At 42.8% G+C, this 27,246-nt stretch overlaps 1 protein-coding gene across 1 annotated transcript; it reads left to right on the plus strand.

Moving 5' to 3' along the window:
* AMFR (autocrine motility factor receptor) lies at positions 1–27,246 on the plus strand. Its single transcript, XM_088519829.1, has 14 exons — positions 1–252; positions 1,003–1,095; positions 2,228–2,392; positions 3,936–4,088; positions 8,272–8,312; positions 9,112–9,244; positions 9,896–10,029; positions 10,799–10,909; positions 13,869–14,059; positions 15,738–15,841; positions 17,766–17,900; positions 18,988–19,071; positions 24,257–24,441; positions 25,662–27,246. The coding sequence occupies exons 1-14, from the start codon at positions 25–27 to the stop codon at positions 25,807–25,809; spliced, it is 1,905 nt and encodes a 634-aa protein (XP_088375955.1). The 5' UTR covers positions 1–24; the 3' UTR covers positions 25,810–27,246.

Here is a 27,246-nt window from a genome sequence, read left to right on the forward strand (position 1 = left end):
GGGCGGGCGCGCAGGGGCCCCGCGATGCCGCTGCTCTTCCTCGAGCGCTTCCCCTGGCCCAGCCTGCGCACGTACACGGCGCTCAGCGCCCTGGCGCTGCTGGGCAGCGGCCTCAGCGCCTATCGCGCCCTCAGCGCGCCCGCCGAGGCAGACGGCGGCGCCGGGGCCGAGCGAGCGGAGCCGCCGCGCGGCGCCGCGGCCCTGGCCCTCGACGTCGCCTACTACCTGCTCTCCGACAGCCTCTGCGTCTGGGTGAGGCCCCGGCGGCGGCCGCGCTTCCCCTTCCCCTCCTTCCTTTCCCTCCGTGGCCGCCTCGTGGCAGAGGCCGGAGGCCTCGGGGGGCGGCGGCGGCGGCTCCGGCCTGGAAGGGGCCGCGGGCGGCGCAGCGAGGCCCGGGCAGCTCCTGAGCTGCTCCGGGGCCGCACGAGGGGTCTGAAAATCTTCCCCGCGCGGCTTGGCCCGCGCTCCTCGTGCCGCTTAAATAAACGGGTAAAGCAAAGCGGGGGGAGCGGGACCCTTCTCAGCTCTGAGCTGAAAAAGGGAACCAAACAGGACAAAAAACGGGATAAAATAGGGACTGAGGCAGCTCCTGCATCCTCGAGCCGACAGTGTCACCTGCCTGAATTCACCTGTGCTGGGTGACGTGGATGTACAGCCCCGGGTGTTACAGGAGTTGGCCCCGGCGCTGCGGGGCCTCACGTTTGTGGTCAGAGGCAGTGGAGTTTGCCAGGTGTTGTCCCCCCAACACACCAGCCTGCCCGGGGCTTTCCTTCCGGATGAGTTTCTGGAATGGACCCCCTTGAGCCCGCTTTGAAGCTGCAGTTTGGGAACGTGGTTAGAACCCCAGGGAAGCCGCCCGCTGTCGCGATGCTGGGAGTGTTCGAGCGGGGTAGCTTTACAGCAGCCGTGGGCACTTTGGAACACATCTAGAGACAGTTTCTCCACTACCTTCCTGCAACAGGTTCAAACTGCAGTTTTCTGATATTCTTCCCTTCTTTGCAGGTGCTTGTGAACACTGCCTGCTGCTTTCTGATGCTGGTGGCTAAGCTGATCCAGTACATGGTGTTTGGTCCTCTTCGTGTTAGCGAGAGACAGGTAAGACCGGCAAACTTGTTACCCCAGGTACCCAGGTTGGTTTTGTGTAGCATTGTTTCTTGGTGGGTGACTGCTGTGCTTTTATGTATAAAATTGCTGAACGTTATACAGCAAATACAAATTTTAAAACACTGTAAACTTAAACCTTACTATTTGGAATTCTCGCTCTGGAAAATATTATTCAGTAAAACTCCAGAGGAGAAAATCCACAGCCAGGAGCTTCTGGTTTATTTCTGAGTGGATTTGTTCATGTTAGTTGTTGCTATTGAATATTACATGCCCATGGTCAGTTGAAAATCCTATTTCATTAATGCTGTCAGATTTCTTAAAGTGCACCTCATTTCAGGGAATTTTTTCTTTTACATACATGTAAATATATATATATATACACATAAAGATATTCTTTTCTATTCCACGTTAACAATAGACGTGTAGAGATTTAATCAGTGTCAGCTTCCAGAATGTTCCCTGCTCCCTTAAAAACAGACCTGGAAAGCAGTAGCAATGTGGGATTCATTTGCTTTTGCGCAGCTGGGGTATGCTGCAGATCTTATTTAAAGCAAAGCTGTTTATTAATGTTGATGAGCCAAAAATGGTGGTATCCTGAAGGAATTCTGCGTCCTTCCTAATGCTCTTACTGGTGATTTCACCCTGTTTGTGGTCAAAATATTCTATTTCATATTATTTTTATCCCCAAGCAGCAGCTTTTTTTTTTTCCCTTAAATCTGTGATTTGAGACCATTGGGCTATTTCTTTCCTACTGTGTGTGCATGGGAATAATTGTTTTTTATTGCTCATCCCCCTCATTCCTTGCTGTAGGCATTCGTGCTTTTTAAGAGTGTACTTTGTCATCTTAATCATCTGTTCTTGATGACAAAGGGAGTTAGTGTGGACATCTTGACATCTTTTTGGAAGCAAGATGATAAGTTAGGTGGGCACTTGGTCTAAGCATGGTTATTAATCTAATCAATCTAGCAGAGATTGCTCTTTCCTTTTTAAAAAATATTTATTTTACTCTTTTCCCCTCCCTCCCTGTCGGCCATGTGTGTTATCTGCTGTGAACAGGGGGCAGTTTCGTACATGTGAGTTGTCGGTGCATTCACAGCAGTAAACTAGTTGTCTTCCTTTTCAGCATCTCAAGGATAAATTCTGGAATTTCATTTTCTACAAGTTCATCTTTATCTTTGGCGTGCTGAATGTTCAGACTGTGGAAGAAGTGGTCATGTGGTGCCTTTGGTTCTCTGGGCTCGTGTTTCTTCATCTCATGGTCCAGCTCTGCAAGGATCGCTTTGAATACGTAAGCTTGGCTTAAGGGTTGTCTTCTGGGGCACGCTGATCCTGTTTCCAATTTGGGCAGCAACTTGTGACGGGTTGCAAACAGTTTGTTTAGACCTTTTCCTTGCTTGTAAGCACTGAACACATGCACCTCCCACTAGCTTCAAATATATTTCCTTTGGAGTGCAGTTCTCCCATCAGACAAAGTAGAGCTGAGGATACCCAATTTCTTTAATAAATTGGCCCATGTATGTGCCATGTAATTTCCCTTTTTCACATAAGCTATATTCTAGTTTGTGTTAATACCAAGAATTAAGTCAACAAAGGGAGATGGAGAAATTGAAAGCTAAGCAAGGAGGAAGGAACTGGAATTTGAATAAGTTTTACCCTTTAAATATCCATAGCATACATGTCTTTTCCTCAGTTCCTCTGTCCTGGATTAAACATTTAAAGTGAGTCCCTGATTTTCTTTTTGGTAGTTTAGTACTTTGTGTATATTTATTACTATCCAGTAAGTTTTGTGAATTCTTGAGTAGTTGAATTCTGAAATGGCAACTAGATTTGTTAGAAAAATTGAGACAGAAAGGAACAAGAAAGGTAGTGTTTTAGTGGTCCTCAGAAAGCTGTAAAAGAGCAAAGCCTCTGTAGGAGATACCTTTATGTGTTCTTGAGAAGAAATTTGTAAAGGGGCTTTCCTTCTGCCTTCAAAGCTTTTATCATAGTATTGGACAAAATGGTACACATGTGATTTGCCCTGCAAGCTCCGTTAGCTGGAATGCAATGAAATACTGATGAGGAAGAAGGGAAGAAAGATACAAACCATGGCAGTCAACTTATTTAATCAGGTCAGACTAAAACCTGGGGCAGCTCCTTCTTTCTTTGTTCTGTTCTTCCCCTTCCAGCCCAGATGTTTTGCCTCCTGTGTCATATTTGATTTAGACAGTCTAGGTCTAGGCTGCCATTAAGGTAGTTTAGACAATTAGGAAGTTGTGTGCTACTGAATGAGACAACTGTTTCCATCAGACTGCCCAGCTGTCCCTAGCTGCCTAGCTGCTGGTAAGCTTTCTGAGGCAATGCTGCTTTTTTTTTTTTTTTTCCAGAAGAAAAAGATAGTGGAGGAACTAGTGCCTGGATAAATTCAGATCACCTGAAAGGGAAAATTTTGTCAGAGTTGTTAATCTCAACCCCTGTAGCCTTTAAAACAAGGCTAGATGCCCTTCTAAAAGGCATTCTCGTCCTAAGCAGGTGCTGTGGATTTGATGCAGAGACTGCTAGGTGAGAGTCTGATCTGAAAATTAGGTTAAATAATGCTTAGAATCCCTCCTGACTTCAAAACCTCTGTGAATGGAAATGATAGCGAGATGAAGAAGTCTTTGGGGTGATGAGTGGTTTTAGGTTTCTTTTAGCATCGCTTGTTGCTACATTAGGTAGTTGAGGTTGCGCCATTGGTTTTGTTCTGGAAAGCAAAAGAATTTCCAAGTCCAAGTGAGGACTCGTTAGGTGAGGTGAGCACGGAGGTCAAGGTTGAAGCACTTCCTTAAACCTGTTACGTATTTATGTTACAGCTTTCCTTTTCTCCTACCACACCCATGAGCAGCCACATCAGAGTCCTCAGCCTGCTCATAGCGATGCTTCTGTCCTGCTGTGGATTAGCAGTCGTCTGCGGGGTTATCGGCTACTCCCACGGGATGCACACTCTGGCTTTCATGGCAGCAGAGGTGAGGCTTCCTGCACGTATGGCGTGTTTCTGCTCGGCTTCTCACTCGTGGGATTCTGAAATTCCCAAAAGAAATTCAGAAAGCACATGGAACCCCTGCCGTGTTCTGGAGTTGCCAGATCTGTGTGCTGTCTCTGTTGAAAATTTAAGATTTGCATATCAGTCTGTATTTCATAGAATCATAGAATGGTTAAGGTTGGAAGGGGCCTCTAGAGATCATCTAGTCCAACCCCCTGCACACGCAGGGTCACCTAGAGCACGTGGCACAGGACTGCGTCCAAGTGGGTTTGGAAGATCTCCAGAGAAGGAGACTCCACAACCTCTCTGGGCAGCCTGTTCCAGTGCTCCATCACCCTCACTGTTAAGAAATTTTTCCTTAAGTTCCTGTGGAACTTTTGAAGAGAATGAGAGGATAAATCCTTAAGAGGATGGCTGAAATCAGATGTAAATGTATGAAAAAGTAATGGTCGCACTTCATGAATGTTGCAGGAAGAGTTAGTCGAGATGTCCTTAGAAGGAAGGAAGGAGCGTGTGTGCATAGGTAATGTGCCTCTCAGGCCTGTTTCTCTGAGGCTGAATTTTGTTTTATCTCCAAAAAGGAATGGGACTAACATCCTTTCCCTAAGGTACACTCGCATGATTTGCTCCTGTTTGTGTTTGTGTCTTTGCTGAGATGCAGCAACCCGTGTTTATGCGCTCCTGAATCCATTGCTGTGCGGCGTACAGAAATATGTTTGTGATGTCTGGTTGGGTTGTTGCACCTTGGAAGTGGCACTCGGCAGCGGAGGGGTGGCAGCTGGTCTAGTTGCAAGTGTGTCATCTAAGCACTCTCAGAGTTCAGACAACAAATAGCGGCACGGCTTGTTTTCCTTCTCCGATAGCCCGGGTTGGTATTTGGAGTTAGTGAGGGGGACAGAAACTAGAGAGCCAGTAGGACAGTGTGTTGGCCACTACAGTTTGGAGCTAGTAATGGGAAGGCTCATGGAGAGAAGTAGGAGATGCCTGAGCAGTGACTGCTCACAACTGCCTAACAAAGACTTTACACAATTGGCAGCTGTTAAGATATCAGTTAACTTTCCCTTCAGTATAAGAATACATTAGAAGGTCGGATTTGCCTCTACATGGTGGAAAAATATTAAAGATTTGTCGTGTTGATATTTTTAGTAGTAAGTAGTCTCATTAACGTTATATCTTTTATCTTAGCGTGGCAGAAGGGTCTATCTGCCTCCTGCCAGCATGGAGTCGTTTTATTGGGGCATGTTGCCTGGCCCTACTCGTACTGCACCGCGTGGTGTGGGTGTTTGGGATCACAGCTTATTCCTGTCAACAGGAGCCCTTGCACCTGGCTTTGTGGCGTGGTCCTTAAAAAATGGGGCTGTGTTGTGTTTCCAAAGCCTTGGTGGCAACCTGACTCTCAACGGGGCTCTTGATGAACAAAACAGTGGCAAAATCATCTGTAGCGTACAGTCCGCAGCTGAGCCGCCGATCCCTGTGTCCTGCTGGGCTGCTGGACAGTGGGGAGGTTGGGGAGAGCATATAGGAAACGGTCTCCTCCCCTTGCTTCCAACAAGCAGTGTTTGAGGACATTCCTGCGCTCATGGTTGCACAATTCTGGTGAGCGTGATAGCTACAGGTGGACTCTGGAAAGTTGTTTAATCCTTTTCTGAACTCATTTATACTTCGGCCTCTGCAGTATCCACAGGCAGCGGATTCCACATGTAACCAGGCTTCGTGTATGCAACAGACCCTTTTCAGTTGGGCCAAATCTGCTGCCTGATAATTTCCCTGGCTCTCATCCATTGCGTCTGCAGTGGGAAAACCAGTGAAGACTCATTCCTTGTTTGCCCTTCTTACACCATTTATGACTTTACAGACCTTTCTCCTTTTCCCCTTCTGACCCTTTTTCCAAGCAAGAGTCTTAGGTTCTTTAGAGTTTTCGTATACAAATTTGTTTAATACCTTGCCATTTTCTGTGGCTTTTCTAATTTACCTCTTATTGGATGTTTCCTTCACTTGGATAAAACATTTAGGTTTCCTAATGTACAGTTACTAACACTGACACCTTGTGGTAGTCCTCAAGTGTGGCCAAAAGAAAAAAAAGCATAAAACCAGAAAGACTAAACTGTTTTTGTGGTGCTGGCCTGTGTGATGCTGCAAGTGTGTTCCATCAGTGTGTGTTTAATTGCATTAAGTTACATTAAGCTATTTCTTTCTCCTGACTCTGCAGACATTGATTTAGCTTGGTGCTGCAGGCCTTGCAATAAAGCAATATGGATGTTTTTCATGGGTTTTATGTAGGCTTGTCCTTATTCTGGGTTGTTTGTCAGTGCCTAGAGAGTAAGGAATAATGTTTTTTTATTAAACAATATTTTTGTTGTTGTTTAATATATGGTTCTACAGCTTAGCATGTACTTTCCTTCCTATTTTATCACTTTTTAAAAAAATGTCAAGAATTTTAAGAATTACTGCAGTACCTGCAGTTTGATCCTGTTCCACACATTAGCTAAATCCATGCAGTGACATTTAAGAGCAGTACCTTACAGATGGGAGTATATTTTCTGTATAGCTTCTTATGCTGCACCCACTGAGTGCTTCGGGGCCTTCCAGTTGTGCGTGGGGCTATGTGAGTGACGTCTGTGAGCTGCGTTTTCTACTGTGGAGGCCCCAGGGGACAAGTGTATGTGGAGGGAAGCTTTAATTTTGAGTGGTTCAAGACCCATGCGGTGTCATCTCTGCAAATGTCCTGCCCTGTGTTCAGAACCTTGGATTTTGGCAGTGTGTAGCTCACGCTGCAGTGTTGTGCTTTCTGAGAAGCGTTTCTGGTGTTAACTCAGAAGTGTTTCGCTGGGATCAGTGGAGGAGCTGGGGACCGTTGTCGTGGCCAGATCTGTGCTAGCTTGTTATTTCAGTTTTGCTGCTCTCGCTGCCTCAGCACTAACCACCATAAATGATATCCTGTCAACAAAATGGTGACTTGCAAGGAAGTATTAAAATCCCACACATCTTAAATGCTAACTTATATTTTAACCTCTTAAAAGTTACAAGGCCTAGACTATTTGGGTTGAGAGGTGTCTTCCATATCAGAAACTATCAGCCGTATGTCCTGGTTGTGATGTAAAGCTGTACCCAACAGCATTTCCATCCAGCATATCAGAAAAACGCTCTGTTTTACTGCTTCCAAGGTTAGCATTTGGGCATCTGTCTTTGCTCTGTGGTATATTCCATGTTTCCCCATAGCTGAAAACCTCCTGTGGACAAGGTACGTCCACTTTCTGTCTCCCAGATGTGATGGTTTCAGCAGGAGCCAGAAGAAGCTCCCATAACCTGCCTGACTGGAGCAATTTGTGTGCTGATTTAAGCTATTTTTTAATGGAAAGTGGCTCCTGAGGAAAACGGAACAGCGGCTGTAACTTGACATTACCCTCTTGAATAACTTTTTTTTTTTTTTGGAATTATTTGTATATCTTATCCAAAAGCATTTATTGAACAAAAGATGGTACTGCTTGCAAAGTAATCACAGAAACACATTTTTGAAAAGCCATATAGTTTATAATAAACAGATGACTTTTCTGCTGTCTTGACCCTTGGTCCATTAATACTTTTTTATATACTCAATCTTTTTCTGTCTGCTTGGCATAGAGAAGTAAGTATGACTAAAAAGAGAAATTACTTACGGGTCCCATCTGTCTTGGCAAAGGGGGATATATTTGAAAGCACTTCCATGGTTCTTCCAGTAATCCTTGCTGCTGTTTGATTCTTTGGATTTTTCCTCAGGAGTAGGATAGGGAGAGTTGTGCTGGTTTCAGCTGAACGCACCTGCTGAGGCTGCATCTTGATGTTCGCAGAGTGATAAGAAATGAAGTCGTATGTCCTACGTGTTGGGGGTAAACTGGGGCTTATAGTGGTAATGTGCGTGGATGTTCCGAGCGTTTCATGTCTGAGTTCTTTGCAAGACAAGATGCCACAGTGCAGAGCGGGGTGGGACCATGTCTGTGCCCATATACGTTCTCCTGACTATAGAAGCAAACATGACCGTGCTAGAGCAAACAGCAGTGTAAATGTAATGTAAATGTACTTACAAGCTTCTCAGGTATCGTGCACACCATTGTAGTCTTCAGCTCCTGCCACAGTGCAGTTATCTGTGATAGAGGCGGAATATTGATGTCCCTTTCTCTCTTCTGCAGTCTCTACTTGTGACAGTAAGAACCGCTCATGTGATTTTACGGTAAGTAGGTTGTTTTATGTGATAGTCACTCCAAGAGGACAGTGCAGAGAGAGTGCTTTTTTATTTATTTAAGAGGTGTATGTAATTACCTCCTTGAATTGCAAGAGATTTGGAGATGGGCAAAGGTTATTAACTTTAGACAAGGTTATTCACTTTAGACAGTGCATTCTTTTTTAAAATACAAACGCTGCAATGGATGGATAGTTTTAGTGGGTGCTAGTAATAACTGTGCCTGAGGCACAGACAAAAATGGGTTGGTGATGCTGTACAGGGCTGATTTAGGGTACTTCATGTCATCACACTGGGCTTCTATTAATCTCTAGAACTTCAGAAAAAAAATGGATGTACATGCGTGTATAATGCCCATGTGCATGTGGACCGTGAGGAGTAGCAAACAAAATCTTTTTGCTCATGTTGCAATTGGCATTTCAGGTCTCTCTCCAAGCTGTAACGCCTCTCTGGAGAAGCATCTCTTGGGTTGCAAAACAGGGTCTCTAGTACGCATGGTGGTAACGCCCATGCTTGGATTTCAGTCCGTGCGGGTATTTTTAGCGAATGCTACGGTATCTCCTCTGCTGGGTGGTGGTCTCTGTAATGCCAGTGTGGGCTGAACGTGGCTGGCCTTTTGCAAATAGTGCTGTCTGAAAGCAGCCATGTTAAAAAGACAGAGGAAGTGCAGAATTTGGGCATGGGCAAAGAATCTATGTCCAGATGCTGTTTGGGAAATGTGTACAATAGTCTGAATTTTAGACAGTTTAGTGGAAAATGCAGAATGGTGTTGATGCTCTTGCTCTTGCAGATATGTAATTCATCTGTGGGATCTCAACCACGAAGGAACATGGGAGGGCAAAGGCACTTACGTTTACTACACGGACTTTGTCATGGAGCTAGCCTTGCTTTCGCTTGACCTGATGCATCATATTCATATGCTGGTATGAAATACTGGGGATAATGTTGAGCAGAGAGATGTGTCTCCATCCGTGGGGCACTGGGCACACGTGTTTTATGCTTTTCTGATTCGAATATTACAGAGAAGCTCTTTCATTTTAAGGGGGAAACTGTAGTAGACTTATAGGCATTCTTTCTTCTTTCTGTAACTGGACATCTTGGAAACAGCTTTTTTATGTTATATTAATTACTATATAACTATCTGTTTAATAGATGACTGATTAGCTTTTTCTCTTAGTAATATCAAATTGATTAATCAGGAGTGATATCTGTGAAAAGTGTTATCTGAGAATGTAAAGACTAGCAATTCTTGTGAATGTGCGTGATTAAGCTGAATAGATCATAACAGAGGAAAAATTATTCCGTGCTAGTTTTGTAAACCTTTTTTCATAAGGCTTGATGCAATTTTTGAGACAGAAATACTGCAAATAAATCTTGCTTCTTTTCCTTGTTGTTTTTAGTGATGATGGTAAATTTATTGCAAAACTCAGTGCTCTTCAGACTGTGTTATTTTATTGGTTAGTTTGGCATAAGTGTATTTTATATGTGTGCCTGCCTTTTGATTCCCATTTTTTTTTCTTTTTTAAAATCACTATTCTGTTTTGTTTTGTTTTCTTCTTTTTTCTTCTTTCAAGTTATTTGGCAATATCTGGTTGTCAATGGCCAGCCTGGTGATTTTCATGCAGCTGCGTTACCTGTTCCATGAAGTTCAGCGGAGAATTCGTCGGCACAAGAACTACCTGCGTGTGGTCGGAAACATGGAAGCCATGTGAGCCTCTGGTTTGCTTTGGGGATTTGCTTTGGGTCTTGGTGGGAGGATCCCCCTCAAGAAGCTGGGGCTGGCTTTGTTCATAGATGATGTCAGGTGATAGCTGGAGAGGTACAGCTTGCAAATCTCTTTATGCCTAAGGTGTATTTTACAAGTTCTTTGCTTCCATGTTGTTTTTTTCAGGGGACATACTGGAGGGATTAACAGATGTGTAAGACTGATTTTGGTCATATCAGCATTAGTGATAACAAGTGAAATCCCCTACCCAGCATTTCTTCTTTCATATTCTGTTGTCTGAAGGCAATAGGGGTGACTTAAGCTCTGCAGGGCTCTCCCTGTCTTGGTTGTGAAGCATAAACTTGGTCTCCAATGGAAATATTTGCTGGCGTAACTAGAATTAAATAATGAAACATATCATATTAACTAGTACAAACCTAGTACCAGGCTGTAAGTGCTCTTAACTGCCTAATCATACTGTTCCGTTACTGCCTGAAACGGAATCAAAATCTTAATTTGAGGAAAAAATGTATTCAACACTAAGTATGAAAGACTGTAGCCTTCCTCCTTCATGTTAGTAGCTTATTACAAAACCTGACCTCTCTGGAGGTGGCTAAGCTTTTCTTTGTGAAAGGAAAAGCTAGCAAACCTGCTGGCACATCTCACTCAAGGTGGGGGATAAGTTTTTAGTGCAGGAGTCTGTGGACTAAAGGCAGTGCTGGCCTGGCGTTATCACTTTCATGACTTCTTTCCCTCCTCTTTTTCTTTGTAGGTTTGCAGTTGCAACACCAGAAGAGCTGGCAGTCAATAACGACGACTGTGCCATTTGCTGGGACTCCATGCAGTCTGCACGAAAACTCCCCTGCGGCCACCTCTTCCACAAGTACGTTTCTGGGGATGGAGACAGTGGAGAAATAAGGATTATCTGAGCATGGCCTGAAAGTGGTAGCATTATGGCAAGTAATCACCTGTTAGCAAAGCTATGGGTGCTTTCTCGTTGTGTCATCTGGGTCTGATTCTAATTATGAAGTAAGAACCATGTTCTTTTCAGCCATTTTCGCCTTTGAGTTGGATTCACTTGGTGCATCTTTTCCCTCAAGGTAAATGTATGCATCTTGTCAGCTGGTGGCTAGATTATAGAATCACAGAATTGTTATGGTTGGAAAATACCTTCAAGATCACTGAGTCCAACCGTAAACTCTTCAACCCCATCCTGCTAAACCATGTCCCTAAGTGCCTCACCTACACGGTTCTCCAACACTGCCAGGGATGGGGACTCCATCACTTCCCTGGGCAGCCTGTTCCAATGCTTCACCACTCTTTCCTTGCAGAAATTCTTCCTAATGTCTAACCTGAACCTCCCCTGGTGCAACTTGAGGCCGTTTCCTCTTGTTCTATCTGTAGTTACTCTGGAGAATCAATACGGTTTTGCGTAGTGCATCCTTAAGCGGTGCTGAGTGCTCCAGCACAGTTGTGCCGGCCAGGACTGTTAATGTGTTTTCATATGGGAGTAGGAGTTCATCAGGACGATAAAACACGTTGAACAAATGGAGCTCCCAGCCTGAAGAGGTCCCTAAACTGCTGTTAGTGGGGAGGCTCTTGGCCAGAGGATCACACTACCTGTGTGTTTCTTGGGCTTGCAGTATTGTGAACAGTAGCAGGTGCTGTGCAAACAGTATGCTGAGCTAGAGGCACCTTTTCTTGGCCTTTTGCAGCAATTTGTTTTCATGCTTGTGTGTAAAACCAAATGGGAATGGGTCTTGAGTGAGGAATTTCTGAAGTGCCATTTGATTTGACATTTCTGAATGTGCCTGATCAGTTAAATTGTCCCTGTGCTGTAGTATGAGCACATTCCTTTTTGCAGATAGCTCTTTCCTTGTTCGGTGGCAAATGGGAGGTTTTAATGTATGTGCTAATCTGTTGTCATTTCTGACAAACCTTGTTGTACATATTTATGTGTTCCAAGACGCCTCTAGTGAAATAATTTGTTTAAGTTGCGGAAACTCTTCTTCCAAAGCCACTGAATCAACTGAATGCTTAATCACCTACTGTGCTTTTGAGAAGAAGCCCAGGATCTCCCCTTCAAAACATGTTTTTTTCTGTATCTAAAATGGCTCTTTTGTGTGTTCTCTGAAACTGTGTTACCTGTTTATTGCATTTGGGGAGAACCATGTTACATTGGATAACTTTAACTTGCAGATATATACATACTCCTCCTAACCACCACCCCCCCCCCCAAAAAAAAAAATTAATAACTGTATATACAACCTAAGGATGATTTTTGTCCTCATCAAGGCATGGTGATTTACTATCAGACTAAACATGAAGCTCTTGTTCCCATTCTCAGTTACCTGGGAGAATTACCTGGATTACCTGGGAGTTAATCCATAGCTAGTTATGTGGAGAAATGGAGAAGATAGCAGGGTAGATTCACATAGCTGGGATCAGTTTTGTGGGCAAATATTAATTAATTTTGATGGGAATGGACATCCAAATCTGCTGGGCTCCTTTAAGAATCTCTTCTGTATCTTTGAGGATGCAGACAGTAACTTTAAGAAGAGCTGTTGCTCTGCAATGTTGTCTGACTTTGCTGTGCTGGCTTATTTTGCTGTTGTAACAGCTGTACAGCGCTGGTGGTGCTGACATGCCAGCTGTGTGCAGTATGTTGAGATCCGAAGTGGTGGAAAACAGTAGGTTTTTATTGTAGTGCTTCTGGCATTTCTGGGATGCCCATCCCAGTGCCAGCATTCTGGATACTCTATATCTGTGCATTTAGGTTTGGTGGAAATCGCTTTTGTGGTAAGGTCACTGCACTAGAGCGTTAGGGAGAATGCATAATGTGTCCTTGATTTTGTTAAAGTCTTGCAATTTGGGCTTTCTACTTACTCTTTCAGCCAGTCTAAACCTGTAATCTGTATTTTTACTCCATTTGCCAATATACAATTTGTGCAACAGGTTTATTTTAGCTTTTTGTTTGTTTGGTTGTTTTTTCTCCCTATCCTTTAAACTGATTTTAGAGCCTCTCCCAGAAGAAGTGGGTGCATTTCACCCTGCAAGCGTGACGTGTGTGTTGTGATATCAAATGTGAACTGAATTTCACAGAACTGAACACAAGTGCCAAGTGCTTGGAAGTGCCTTCCAAGTTTCCTTTGCAAGATGCAAATACTATACTTGGGAAGTATCAGTCCGAATCACAAAGTAGGCACAGCTCCAAGTATTTAAAGCTGCATTTCAAGCTCTTTACACTTTCTGCAAGGTAGTGAACGTTTAGTATTCAGTAAACCTCATAATGGCACAGCACGAAGTTGTATTAATAAATCTATTTGGAGAGTTTCAAGAGTGGCACTCTCTTTAGTGCTGATAGGGATAGTAATATTTTTGAAGAGGTATTTGAACAGCTTTGGAGGAACTGTTACATATTAATCTGGCAGAACTGCTGTGGAAGTTATTAGTTCATCATAAGCATTTGTTCCATTGTTTTTTTGTCCATTTTCAATAACAAATGGTGAGAAAAAGGAATCTCTTTGTTTCCCATTCCAAACAGAATTTACTTCCTCTAAGCTGGAGAGATAATGAAAACGTGCAGAGCTTTTTAAGTTTGGGGTAAATCTCCAGGTTAGCTAAAAAAAGTAAGGCGAGTAATGAGAGGCTTAAGAGTTTTTAACTTAGATGAACACAGGCCAGAGTAAACAGAGTCTCATCAGATATACCACACAAGTTCTCTCTAACAATCTATATACCGTTGTTAATGTTTTGTGGAGAATATACTAATTGATGTACTTGCAGGCCTGCTGTTTTAGACAAAAGCTATAAGCTCATGATAATATTCTGCTTTTTATCAGCTCGTGCCTGCGGTCCTGGCTCGAACAGGACACATCTTGCCCCACCTGCAGAATGTCTCTCAATATCAGTGACAACCATCACGTGAGGGAGGATCACCAGCGGGAGAACCTAGAGGAGAACCTGGTGCCCGTGGCAGTAGCAGAGGGCAGACCACGCTTGAACCAGCACAATCACTTCTTCCACTTTGACGGTGAGTAAAGTAAGTTTGATACCTGATGCTGCTACTTAAATAAACAAAAGGAACAGGCTTCCATAGAAGTGAATTCTGTACGTGTTACAGTTGAAACAAACTGTGCTTCTGCTGGAGTTTGTCAAATACCCTTCGTAGAGTTTCTTCGCAAGGCTTCAGGTGTGTGCTTGTAAGACTGTCCAGAGCTACAGGGAATTCTTTAAAGACTTTGTATGTTAAGTAAGTGCTCCCTTTTTCTTGATTTGTTGTGGTTCACTGTTTTAACACTAGCATTTATTCTTGCATGCCATGTTGACCAACAGAATGCAGTGTTAATATGTTTTATTTTGCTTCCAAATGGCTGGTTAATGAATGACTGTTGAGGAAGGAAACTGTGAGGTATCACTTAAAAGGTGATCTTTCCACAGCCCCTAGGTTATGTGAGGTTTTCACAGGTCTCTGTTTGTATTTCGGTTTGCAAGAACCTTGCAATGCTTGGTCAGGTGCAGAACTCTGCAGAAACTTCTTACGTATGATATAACTGGAACGCTCTTAGATCAGTATCTAAGTATCTAAGTTCTGCTAAGCTCAGTGGTGCATCATCAGATGTATTCGCCAAGTACCTGTTTTTAGGTCATGATGATTTCTATGTGTGCAGATAAACAATTCTGAAATAAGTGAAAATTTCTATTATAGCTCTTCCGTTTTTTGATGGTTTTGACTTCGGTGCATGCTTGTTTCCCGCAGTGTTTGATGGCAATTCTGTTGCTTCTCAGTAGATTTTGCTAATGTTAACACTCATCCTTGGGTACTGACTTGTTGCAGCTCCCACTGTGTGCAGCTGAGGTGCTTCAGACTTGCATAGTTAACCATTACTGGTCATCTCTGTTTTGTAATCTTTGGAAATTGTGGAGGGAGAATAATAAACAGAGGAGGAGCAGATGTTTCTGGGTACAGAGGCCTGCTGATAGCCTCCTCCCTGGCTCCTGTTTCTGAGGTGTTTTAGGCCTCCAAAGGACACTTACATTTAGCTTTTTGAGAGCTGTCCTCCCCATTGCTCTCCTGTGGCTTCGAGACCCACAAAATTAGGGTGGAGATGAGGGGAAACTGCTTGGAGCAAACCATCCACTTACTTTATTAAACAGAAATGAGGAAGGAGATGGGAGTGAGGAGTTAGCCATGTCCCCTAATCGGCCAAGCCTGAGCACATCATTGTAACAGACGCTTTATTCAGTTATTTTATGTCTCTGCATAGTGATGCTTTCTGTGATGCCAGTCACATTCATCTGACCCAGTTTAGGACCAGATTTAGCTGATTAGAAACAGGCATGTTTTTTAAAAAAATTGCTGGAGTTATTTATGTATTTCAGAATTTACTTTGGCCATGGATTATTTTAGTTTTCCATTTCAATTAGAACATTAAAACAAGAAAAATAAAAAGGGCATCCTTGTGTTCTTAATCCTCCTCTTGCTGTAAAAACGAGACACTGGAAGAAAAGGTGTTCTGTGTGGGAAAGTTGGCAGTTCCCAATTTACTCTAGCCATCTCTATTTTTGGAAAACCTAGTGATGGTTTGCACTGCAGAACTCCCCTGATGTACTTTGTGGAAGGGCTTTTGTTAAAGATGCACAGGAGTACTTAGCCTCCTGAGAACCTCTTATATTCCAGCTTGACTCTCATTGTGATTTCTTTTTCTCAGGCTCTCGAATTGCCAGCTGGCTGCCCAGTTTTTCCGTGGAAGTGATGCATACTACAAACATCCTCGGTATTGCACAAGCCAGCAACTCCCAGCTTAATGCTATGGTAAGTAAAGCTACCTTAACAGCTTGCGCTTGACCCTTCTTGTTTGTGCTGTGAGGGAAAGGGGTGCAGGTAGGAAGAGAACAGAAGTCAAAATGAAGTTAAAACAGTATTTAGATGTTGCATGAAAGCAGTCTCTTCAGTGAGAGCAGCTTTATTTCAATGAAGTTATGGCTACATTTTGGTTCAGATGTACAAACATAGAAGGACAGGTCTGGAGATGGATAAATGGGGGAGAAAAGCTATGTACTTTCTGTGTGATGTAGCTGATGCAGATAGACAGTCCTTTTGTCAACCTGCTTGATACAATTTCTGTCTTTCTTGTCTTTGTCTGTACTTGTTTCCACATACAGTTTGTAGTAGTAAAGGGTCTGAGTCTGTAACCAGCAAATTTAGTCATTTGTCCATGGGTCGCTGATCAAACCCACTTTATAGTTTTGAGATGTTACAGTATATACTTTTAATAGTACCAAGTTTCAAGATTGCTGGTGTGAGTGCCTTATAAGTACACAGTGGGGTTCTCTGGAGTGCAGTTAACCCTCGTTGTTACATGATGGTCTCAGCAATGTTGAGGATGAGGTGCTGTGTTTCACGTCTTCACGAGTAAACACTCAAGTGTAGTCCAAAAAGGTGAGGATAGGACATCATGAGACTTAATCTGTTGAAGTTGAGATGTGCCATTTCTTTTGAATTCTTAAAGCTATTTCCTACAGGAAGGAAATGAAATCTAGTTGTGAGACCTTTCCATAGCCTTCTCCACTGTTCAACAGGGTATTTGAAGGCTTGTGGGTGCTGGGGAGATTAGGAAGTGACATGATAGGTTAAACAGGTCAACTGTTAGTTTTCCTTTATTCTGGACATAGTAACATTATTATTATTTTTTAAGATTGAGTAATAATCTATCAGCATCATGCATAATTATAAGTACAGCATCTACTTATATTAAAATGCCTATTTATTGGAAAGGCCCATGTTAGCAAACTACTGAAATGTTAATGCATTTTTAAAGGTATCTAAGTGAAATTCCCCTTTGTGTAACAGAATAAAACCCCAGGGAAGTATATAAAGGGAAAGACTGAAGGCTGAAATGCTGAATCCCTTGTTTTGGTCACAAGTTAGTACAATGGGGAGTTAGGGTTGCTTGTGTCTGAACACACTCCCAGCTAGTGTGTAACTTTTGCTTTGCTATTCAAACACCTTCACCCTTTTTTTCTTTGGGTGGTGTTCTCATTTTGTTTTTTCCTTGAAACTTTCAATTTTATAAAAAATGCAGATTTTAGTGTTCAATAAAACCCAAGTGTTGAACTTCAAGTATACTATCTTGTCCACCTTCCTACTTCTCTCTATTCCCCAGGGGTATGTGTTAAGGAACTTCAAAATCAGTAATCACAGTTTCCTGATAAGTCAGGCTTGATTTGTTTGAGCTTTCAGAGGGTATTGAAATAAGTTTATAGGCAGAGTGCCTGGAGAGTGTAGGTTATTAAAACTTACGGCAGTTTTCATACCAGTACCGCTTTGAATTTTGGGACCAAGAAAAGTGATTCTGAAACATCGAGCTAATTTTCAGTCCCTAATATCAATTTTATCTAAGTCTTCATATTTTTTATAGAAAAATGTTTCTGTTGTAGAAAGAGGGTTCAGGAGTTCTTCTGATGCCTTTGAACACCTACAGCACTGTTCAGGAACCTGTATTTTCAGGATCATGTGGCATCTCTGTAGAAGTCACAGTTGAGCTGTTGATTTCAGTGGAGTCATGTTGCCCTATAATTTGGTGCCAGCATTTTTTTTTTCATTATTTTTTTCTTTTGTTCGTGGGTTATATCCTAAACAGCATTGCTAAGCTATTCATTTCCCCCCTCTTTCTATTAAGAGTAGTTACAGCTAACATTTATTGCTAGTCTAACTGTACAAACCTTGCTTTCTCCAGGCCCATCAGATTCAAGAGATGTTCCCTCAGGTTCCTTATCATTTAGTCCTACAGGACCTGCAGCTAACCCGTTCTGTAGAGATAACCACTGACAACATCCTTGAGGGGCGCATCCAGGTGCCTTTCCCCACACAGGTAAGTCATGAGCTCCCGCCTTTCCTTCTTACCACAGACAGGGGTTGTTGGGAATGAGTGAGGGGAACGAGGTAAGGAGATTGACTTTCCCAGCTTGATTCCCTGGGAAATCAAGCTTAGCTTGTTGCAGTATTATTTTTCAGGCTTTATGTGTTGGAAAATTTACAACAGGAAGGGCCAGACAAGTTTTGGCTGTCTAGCAAATGTTGTCTGTCACTTCATATTGCAACATCTGACCTAATCAGTGTGTCTCTATGTTGCGTATGATTGGGATGTATGAATCTTGCTGTGGGCCCTCAAAGACTTTTAAAGGGTTAGGTTGGGGCTCTGATAGGTGTGCCCTGGTGTAATCTATTTGTAATACAGGTGGTTTTCTTCATGAAAGATAGTCACAGGCTATCACCCATGGGCTATAGCCTGTGCACTAATTGATGTGGTTTTACCACAGGATGCAAAAAGTGCTTTGCCTGTATGGTCTCAGTCATGTTATAGAATGTATAATCAGAGGAAAAATCTTGGGATTTGTTTTCTCTCTTTGTTTAAAGCTCAGTGAATACAATGTAGTCAGTCATGTACCAAAAATATATTGAAAATGGCCTATCTAGACTACAGACAAATATTTGCTTAGTTAGGGCAGCTCTTCTCAGTTGCACTGGTACAGAGCCTTTAGAGTATTTCCAGCTGCTTTCTCTGGTGACGAGTAATTGAATTGTACCATTTAAGAAGTTTTTCTGCAAAGAAAGTAGTCAGCAAAATAATATCTTGTTCTTAATTAGTGACAGCAGATTTCATTAAAGCAGTCTGGAAACAGTGTTCCTGTTAATAAGAACACTGACTTCTGGTTCTGCAGCCATCAGATAGAGTTGTTATCGGGAGTGAGGTTTCACTCCCGTGAGGTTGTCTGTGTGTATGGGGAAGCAGGCAGAATTCTCTCTCAATGGAATGCATTCCATTTACTACTAACTTCTCTGTTTCTAAATTGAACATAACACATGATGCTGCAGAAGGTGGAGTTTGAATATGTTCAGAGAACTTTTTGTTTTGTCATTCCATGTGCCATTTTAAATCTATGATGTTTGCATTTCAGCGTCCAGATAATGTTAGACCTGCACTGAACAGTTCTGTGGAACGGCATAGTGCTGATCAGGAGGATACAGAAACTGTCACTCAGGTAACTTGGCATTAAAACAAAAGCAAAAGTACAGCTAGAAATCACACAGCATAAGTGCCCTGGGTTTAGTACCAGGTCAAGTTTGTTGCGTCTGTTCCTTGCATCTCCCACAAAAACTAGTGCCCTCAGACAGCCTCCATCAAGACTTCCATGTGGTGCTCCCCCAAAAAATTACCCATATGCTTTGGTTTTCCACCTTGAAAGAAAGTGCTCTTAAGTGATGCAAAGTTGACCAAAGGATCATGTCTCTGTTCATAGCTGCCTGTACTGTCCTTGTTGGTGGAATATGAAGTGCCAGGACAGTCAATAGCTTCCTCTTCCCCTTCCTCTTCCTGCTCATGTTCTGGAAATCTCCAGAAGCTTCCAGTAACTGAATAGTATTTCTCTTCTGGTATAAGAATTCTTTTGTGCTCTGGAGGAAGCACTTGGAGACATGGGGAGCTCTGGTAAGAATAGACTGGGATACAAATAGTGCTAAGACATAATAGTCCCTTCACATATAATGCGAGAATGTCTTTTCCCCCTTACTGTTTAAAGGCCTTGTTAATCAGCTTGAGTGAGCTAAAATGAGGCAGGAAGAAAAAAAGTAACTTTTTTTTTTCCTTCACTGTTGTAGCAAAATTGCATGAGTGGATTTTTTAAAAAATCTACCCTCTTTATCTCAGTTCAGAAAGGGAGCAAATTTGTTAGATAGGTGACTTTGACTTTGTTGAAGCCTTTGATAACCTAAAAGTAACCAACATGTCATTCACTTGCATCCACACTGTGTCACTTACCCCATCAGCATGTTCCAAGATTGGAGAAAAAGGGAAAAGGTTCATCTTATTTGCTACTGCTGTTGAGGGTGAAGAAAGGTAAGGGGGATTAGTGCAGGAATGAGGTACAAGCCTGGGGTAGGAGATGCAGAATTGTAGGAATGAAGCTTTTGGTCTAGATCTGACAATGCTTTAGTAACTTTGAGGCTTAGCTTGAAGGTTCTGCTGGCCTTTTCCCTAATCTTTGTGAGGAAAATGTCTGTTTCTACAAGCTGCTTATTATAGCTTTGCTTTAGCTTGGAACTGGCTTCAGAACTGGTTTTAAAGAACTGGTTTGATGTTTGCATTGCTGTTCAGCTTCCTTCCTTTCTGCCCCAGATGCCCAGCTCTTCCCGTGTCCCTGTCCTGCTGCAGTTAGCGTGGCAGTTTGCACAGGCAGGAGGTGCGGGCAGGGTGCAGGGAGTCTCCTCGAGGGAGGTGATCCTGCCCCCTACTCATCCCTGGTGAGGCCACATGTGGAGAACTGTGTCCAGTTCTGGGCTCCACAGGACAAGAGGGATGGGGAGCTGCTGGAGAGAGTCCAGTGCAGGGCTACAAGGATGATCAGGGGCCTGGAACATCTGCCCTATGAGGAGAGGCTGAGGGAGCTGGGCCTGTTCAGCCTGGAGAAGAGAAGGCTGAGATGGGACCTTATCAGTATCTATAGAAACGGCCACAAACTGAAGCATCAAAAATTCCACAGGAACTGAAGGAAAAATTTCTTAACAGTGAGGGTGCCAGAGCACTGCAACAGACTGCCCAGAGAGGTTATGGAGTCTCCTTCTCTGGAGATCTTCCAAACCCGCTTGGACGCAGTCCTGTGCCACGTGCTCTAGGTGACCCTGCGTGTGTAGGGGGTTGGACTAGATGATCTCTAGAGGTCCCTTCCAACCTTAACAATTGTATGATTCTACAGAACCTGAAATACTTGGGAGTGATGGACATTCATAATGCCTTTAATAGATGCCCCCTGACAAGGCACCTTGCTTGCATTGCAGGAAAGACCTTTGCTCAAATTGGCCGTGTTTTAAAGCAAATGGGTGTTTGGAAGGAGAATGTATTTTTTGTTCCATAGAAATCTCAGCAATAGCCTAGAGAACCTTTCGTGACTGTGAAAAACTTCGAATTTCATGCAAAATCCGAAGCAACTGGGTGATGCTCCAGGTGGCTGACTGCACATTTGGAATAAGCTGCTGGACTCTGTTCAGGTGTCACTGGATGGGTGACCACTGTGAAAGCTGGACTTTGCAGGCCATGGCCTAAGTAGGAGACTGGCATTGCCACTTACCAGGAGAAACTTGCTGCTGGGTGGTGTAATGGAAGCTCCAGTTGCTGCTATCCCTCTTCTGCCTAATACATAAAGAAATGTTACAGATTGCTGCCCTATATTGGACAGCCAAACCAATCTCTTTTCTTCAGTTGTTTGCATTTAAGTTGATGGTTGTAATATTCTTCTTGCTGAGAGAGGAGTTGGGAGCATAGAAGCATCCCCCAGGGAACCCCAGTCACTCTTGTGTCTCTTCAGATTTGATTTCAGTTCTTAACTGAGAACACAGCATATTGCAGATGATGTCTTTTTTTTTATTTTTGTCTTGCCAAAAGTATGTATTGTAGTCTGCTGAATTATGTCTCTCTGGAAGGATCTAGCAGTCAACAGTCTACTTCAGATTGCGCTTCATTTTTAAGATTTTTTTGGTATGCAAAAGAAGAAGGATGTAAGAAGCCATTGTATCTTGTGGGTTGAGACTTGCATTTCCAAGTAGTGGATATATGTAACTTCACACTTCATACAGCTGGGGGAGACTGTAGCAGCCAGGCAGTGGGTTCTCTCTGATTGCTTTCTGTTGCAGCCTTAGAATATGTTTTACAAGCTTTCAAGCTTTCTTTTTTTTTTTCCCCCTTCTTCCTTTTAAATCAGTATGTGCATTGAGAATTGTAACCTGTCTCCAATAGTAAGTGGCAAACCTGCCAGGGTTCTGCTCTTGGGAAAAAACACTGCTAGTGAGAGCTTGTCCTTGCTCCCGTCCTTGCGGGTAACGTCCTCTGCTTCCTGTGCTAGCTGATGATTGAAGGCTTTTGAACCCTCTGTAGAATTAAGACAAAGGTAGTGACTTTTTTTCTCCTTAAATGTAATTTTGGGGTATCTATGCAGACATAACTTAAAGGTAGTACTGAGCTCGAACATAGTGTAAATTGAGTGAGTTGCAGGCTTGCTATATAGTGCTACAAAAGCACTGACTGTCTCTAACAATATTCACCTTAGTATTTAGCAAGAGTCCATAAACGGCCATTTTCTTGTTGTATAACAAAATGCTGATGCTGCCAGCAGTGTGCATAATGGTCTATATGCTCTCTTTTCATCCCCACTATGTTATATTTGCTCTCCTATGTTGGTTTGTTTGCTTATTTGTTTTGACTGTTATTAGTTCCAGCAAGAACAGATGTCTGAGCAGCTATAGCTATTTCCTGAAAGCTTGTGTTTTCATGCCCTAAAATTTATTTTAGAATTATCCTTTAAAAAACGATTCTTTTTCTCTCTGTTTCTGGAACCCATAGTGGATGATGGGTGGGACTCTTCAGACCTGGCTTGAAAGTTGTCGTAAAGCTGAAGCTTTCCTGGTGCAGCTGTTGCCCCTCCTTGACAAGCCAGTTTATTGCCACTGCTGAAATACTTTGTGACGCTATTTAGACTCACTTCCAAGACATTTGTGGTTTCCATCTTCCTGACTCCTTTTTTGCTGGAGCCTATAAGAGGAGCAGATTCTGAAGGGTTCAGATTTCTACATCAGAGAACTGGCCTGATATTTAGGGATTTTTGTAACTCTCGTTGCTCTGTGTTTTGCTATTTGCTATTTCTCTTTTGAAAACCTCCCGAGTAATTGCTTCTGTGCTTAGATAGAAGAACGGTTCATTCATATCTGAACTTAACCGTAAGGAGTACCCTTCTTGCTGCTCTATCCCAGCAAAACTTCCCTTCGCCTTATCCACCTATTTTGGTAATCGGAAGCAGTAGTCAAGGGTATTCCATACGTGTTCCTCTGTATCTGCTGAGGTGTTTGAAGCCTGACTGGGGCTTTCTGGCCGTGGCTGAAGTGGGTGAGATCACTCTGTGGAGTTCTCGCTTCCTCGTCTCGGACAAGGCATTGCTCTGAGGCAGCAGTAGCCCCTCATGTCCCCCAAGGACACTAGTGTTTGTGGTGGAGGAACCCTCCTGTGTGCAGGGCACTTGCTGAAATACGCTGAGAAAATACTTCTTGTGCCTGAGATTGCAGTCTGGGTCCTATTCTGATTTAGGTCCTCGCACCTCCTCTTTGGTTCACCCAGCTGATAAGAAGTGACATTTGGCTTGCCATTTGCTCTCTAAGGGCATTGCATCAGTGAGATGGAGTTACTGGTCCATCTCTGACGCTTAGAGATGGCTCAAACTGCTTTGCACGTCAGCTGTTGAAACCTCTGCATTGTACACTGTAACACTGCTGAGCCCAGGCTGCTGGGGCTTAGTGTCCACTGCCCTGGCCATTGAGCCTTGCTCAAAACTAGACTGCCGGGATTGACTAGGGTAATACCTGTCTTATGCAACCTACTTGTTTGAGCAACCTTCTGGAATACTAAGTACTCTCAAGCTTTTGGTTGAGCTGATTTATTTTGTGAAGTTACTGTGCTTAGCAGCATCTTGTTTTTCCCCTGCGGAGCTGACCTGATAGCATGTGACAGATTGTGATGAGGATACCTGATGTCACCTGTGCCCAGTTGCCAGTATCATCATTCATCAGCTCAGTTTCACAGGAGTGCTGTGGGCTGCTGTCCAGGGTGAGGAGGTGCTATGAGCAGGGCTGCCAGCTTCCCTATTGACACACACTCCTTGGGACAGTCAAATATATGAAAATTCAGGTTCTGCAGAATCTGCTTATCAGAAATCTCTGTCTCAAGTGCCCTATCCTCTTTGCAAATAAGTGGATATTTTTGGTACTCTTTCCTCAGTCTATGGATTTCTTGGATTTTTCTGAACTCTGCTTGTGCATTGCTTATCAAGCCAGCTCCAGAATCTGAGTCTATCAAGTATCCCACTTGGAGAGAGCATTAATTATGAGTAATTACTTTTTATGTCTCTGAGATGACTTTCAGCTGTGGCATAAAACATACAGCCTTATAAAATGCTGACTGTTTGAATATGTTTTGAATTATCTGTGTTTGCTTTGGCTGTTTTTTTTTTCCTTAAAGGAGAACAAAGACAATTAGGTGAGAATCTGTTTTGGTCCAGTGTATCTGAAAACCACAATTATTTATAGCTTGATATATTGGTTGCAGAGAAGCTCTATTTGTGAACTTTTCATAGACTTATGATTTATTTTTTTTCTTCCCCTTCATTCTCCTGCCTGCCCTTCTCTTAGACTGAGAGAGTGCCACTCGAACTCAACTCCAGACTGGAGGAAATGGCGGAATTCACAGGAATGGAAGCAGAACCCAGTGAAGCAGAAGATTTTGAGGCCAGGGGAAGCCGCTTTTCAAAGTCAGCTGATGAGAGGCAGCGTATGTTGGTTCAGCGTAAGGAAGACTTGTTGCAGCAAGCCCGAAAGTATGTTCCTCCCTGAAACTACAGCCAAGTCGCTCCATTATAGCTCCCAGAATGAATTTCAAATGGATTATGACCAATGAGAGGCTGGTTAGATGAAAAATACAATGGGAGCCTGCTACAGCAGGCTGAGAATGCTTTTCGAAACAACCGTTGCAGATGCGCCCAATTCTGAAATAGCATCATAGATCCTAACACAGACAGAACTTCCTAACCAGCTCATTCAAAGTTCCTTGAAATACTGGGATGATTTCTCCAGCTTCAGTAACTTTTTTCCCACTTTTTTTTTTTTTTAACATGACTTACAGTCATTTTGGTGGTTTGCTAACATCCAATGTTGATAAACAATAAGAGAAGGAAAAATATTTAATGGCATAGAGAAAACTTTTATTTAGTGTTTATCTTGAACAACTCATTTTTATACCCTTGTATCTCAAGGAAAGAGTCTCTAAAGGCAAGAGTCTTGGGGAAAGCGTCTACAAAATGTTGGGTTGTGCATCCTTTGGTGTGAACAGACAGACTGCTCATGTTCTTAGGTGTTTTTTTTGCACATCAGAGTGCTACCATGTGAATAATGGTGTTTATATAATATAGAGTTTGTCTGTAACTAGGCTTGCTCCCAGAATCATTTTCCTTGATATTTGAAAAACGTCATTCAGGGAGGCAAAGTATTTTTATGTTCAGGTTTACTAGTTCTCTTGCTAAGGTTTTTTTTTTTTTTTTTTTTTTTTTTAAGAACTGTGAGATTCTTACACTATGGTATTTTGTAATATATTGGGATGTGAAATCTGGAAGCTGCTTCCATGTATTTTTGTGTTATCTTACACTCTGCAGCCTTAGCACCTTTTCTTTTGAAGACTTGCTTGTTCACACTGGTGAATGAATTCTTATGCTAGACACTGCCTCATCTTAAATGATGGAATTTTGGAGACTGAGAGATTAAGTAGCTCACCTGAAGTCTTGGTGAGTCACTGAGCAAAGAGTAGAACTCAGACCTTTAGGACTGGCTCCATCTGGTATGCACAAGAACCTTGCACAAAAATTTAGAGCTTCTGAGGTTATACAAGCCTTTTTTTAAAAAAAGTGTGTATGTATCATAAGTATTTGCCTGCTTTCAGTAGACCTTTTATCTCCCATATTTCCTGGATGTCGCAGTTAGGTGTTTTCCAGAGCCAAAATGAGGCGGGTTTTACTTATCCATTTTTTCTTTTGTTCTCCTGCAGGCGCTATTTAAACAAAACCTCCGATGAGGAGTTGATCACAGAGAAGCCCTCTCCACCCGAGGGCGCTTCGGCCGATCCTGTCACCCTGCGTCGCAGAACATTAGCTGCTGCTGCTGAGCGGAGACTTCAGATGCAGCAAAATTCTTAGTGCTCACCACCCTTCCCTCTCCTCCACCTCATGAGCAATGTTGAATAAATAAATCAAATACAAAGAAACCTGCGCTTTCTGTACCAGCAGGAAAGTGTCTCATCAGAGTTCAGCTAGCTGTGCTGCTGAGCTGGCTGCCTCTCTGCTGTATAAAGCATGTGGTCTAATAATGTTTGGACAGCTGACAAATTAACCTTTTTTTGTAATATTTTCTATGTGACGTTGATCCCCTCCACAAACGAAGGCAGTTTCTAAACCACAGGCATGATTTCTGCAGCTAGCATGAGGTGTTAGACTGACTGCACAGCAGAGGCTGGGGAAAGAGTGTGTCCAAATTTGCAGCTGCATGTACAGATCACAGAGGGCACTGGCATGTTTAGCTTGAGATCAAGGAGAGTCATTCCAAAAAGGGAAGAAAGCTTAGAAATCTGCAGCAAAACTTGTATTAAATGAGCAGGCATCTGCTCTTAAGTTACTGTTCGTCTCAAGAGTGAATGAAGAGTGTTACATAGGCCAGCCTGAAGGGCCAGAGTAGTATTCCTGGAAAGCGAGCCTGGATGGAAGTGGTCTAGCTACATAAAGTAGGAGGAAAATAAGACCGTGAATTTTGCAGTGAAGCACTAATTCACATTGATTCCAGTATAAAATTGTTTACTGTTTCTGGGCTTTTCTGCACTTGCTGACTTCCAGCTCTGTGTGCTTCACCGGCCTGCACTATTTTCCTTTGCCTTTTATGGCCAGAAACAAGTTGGAGACAGCGAGGAGAAAAGTGAAGAAAAGTGGGCTCAAGGCAAGGTTGTTAGCCCCTGGAATTCAGTGTTACCTTGTTGCCAGTGGGAGCCAGTTGAAAGGCCTGCCTGCTCTGGCCTCTAGAGCAATAAAGATGGGACTTCAATTAGGAGGCTGGAGATAGCTCCGGAATCTCGCATTTTATTTCATTTTTAGCCCATTTCATTTTCAGCATCACCCTGAGTTTATTCAGAAAGGCTAAAAGAATTGGGGCAGCTGGACCTTAGGCTAGCTGCAGTCCAATCTGCTAACTTCTGATTTTTCTAAAGAGGTTTTGACATGGGATACACTTGGAACTGCCAATGCTAGTTTGCATAGTTGAGTTTTACATGGCAGTGACTTAATTTTTAAATTCAAGGAATGAGTTCTAGTATCACTGTCCTTTAGAAGGAACCCAGTATTATCTAGAATTATTCATAACTTTTTTTTTTTTACTGTTGTTTTTTAGGACATTTAAAGGTGAATTTAATGAAAGGAATTGTGTCAATGTTTAGGTGCAAATAATTTATTTCAAACTCTTTGGGAAGCCTTACTTTGCAATGCTATTAGTAAACAAAGAATTTTTTTGAGATCTTTGGTTTTGCGCAGAGCACAGCTGTTTGTTTTTATTGTTAAAAAATAAAAATAAAATCTTGGTCAGTGTTTGAA

Source organism: Tinamus guttatus, unplaced genomic scaffold (assembly GCF_059628265.1).
Source record: "Tinamus guttatus ecotype Peru unplaced genomic scaffold, ASM5962826v1 Tinamus_guttatus_pri_ptg000074l, whole genome shotgun sequence".
Classification (NCBI taxonomy): Eukaryota; Metazoa; Chordata; class Aves; order Tinamiformes; family Tinamidae; genus Tinamus; species Tinamus guttatus.

Excerpts from the sequence above, each read along its gene's own strand:
- AMFR (XM_088519829.1), top strand. The coding sequence starts at position 25 with ATGCCGCTGCTCTTCCTCGAGCGCTTCCCCTGGCCCAGCCTGCGCACG. Across the intron at positions 253-1,002 it reads CCGACAGCCTCTGCGTCTGG|GTGCTTGTGAACACTGCCTG; the intron begins GTGAGGCCCCGG and ends CCTTCTTTGCAG. Across the intron at positions 17,901-18,987 it reads AGGTGCCTTTCCCCACACAG|CGTCCAGATAATGTTAGACC; the intron begins GTAAGTCATGAG and ends TTTGCATTTCAG.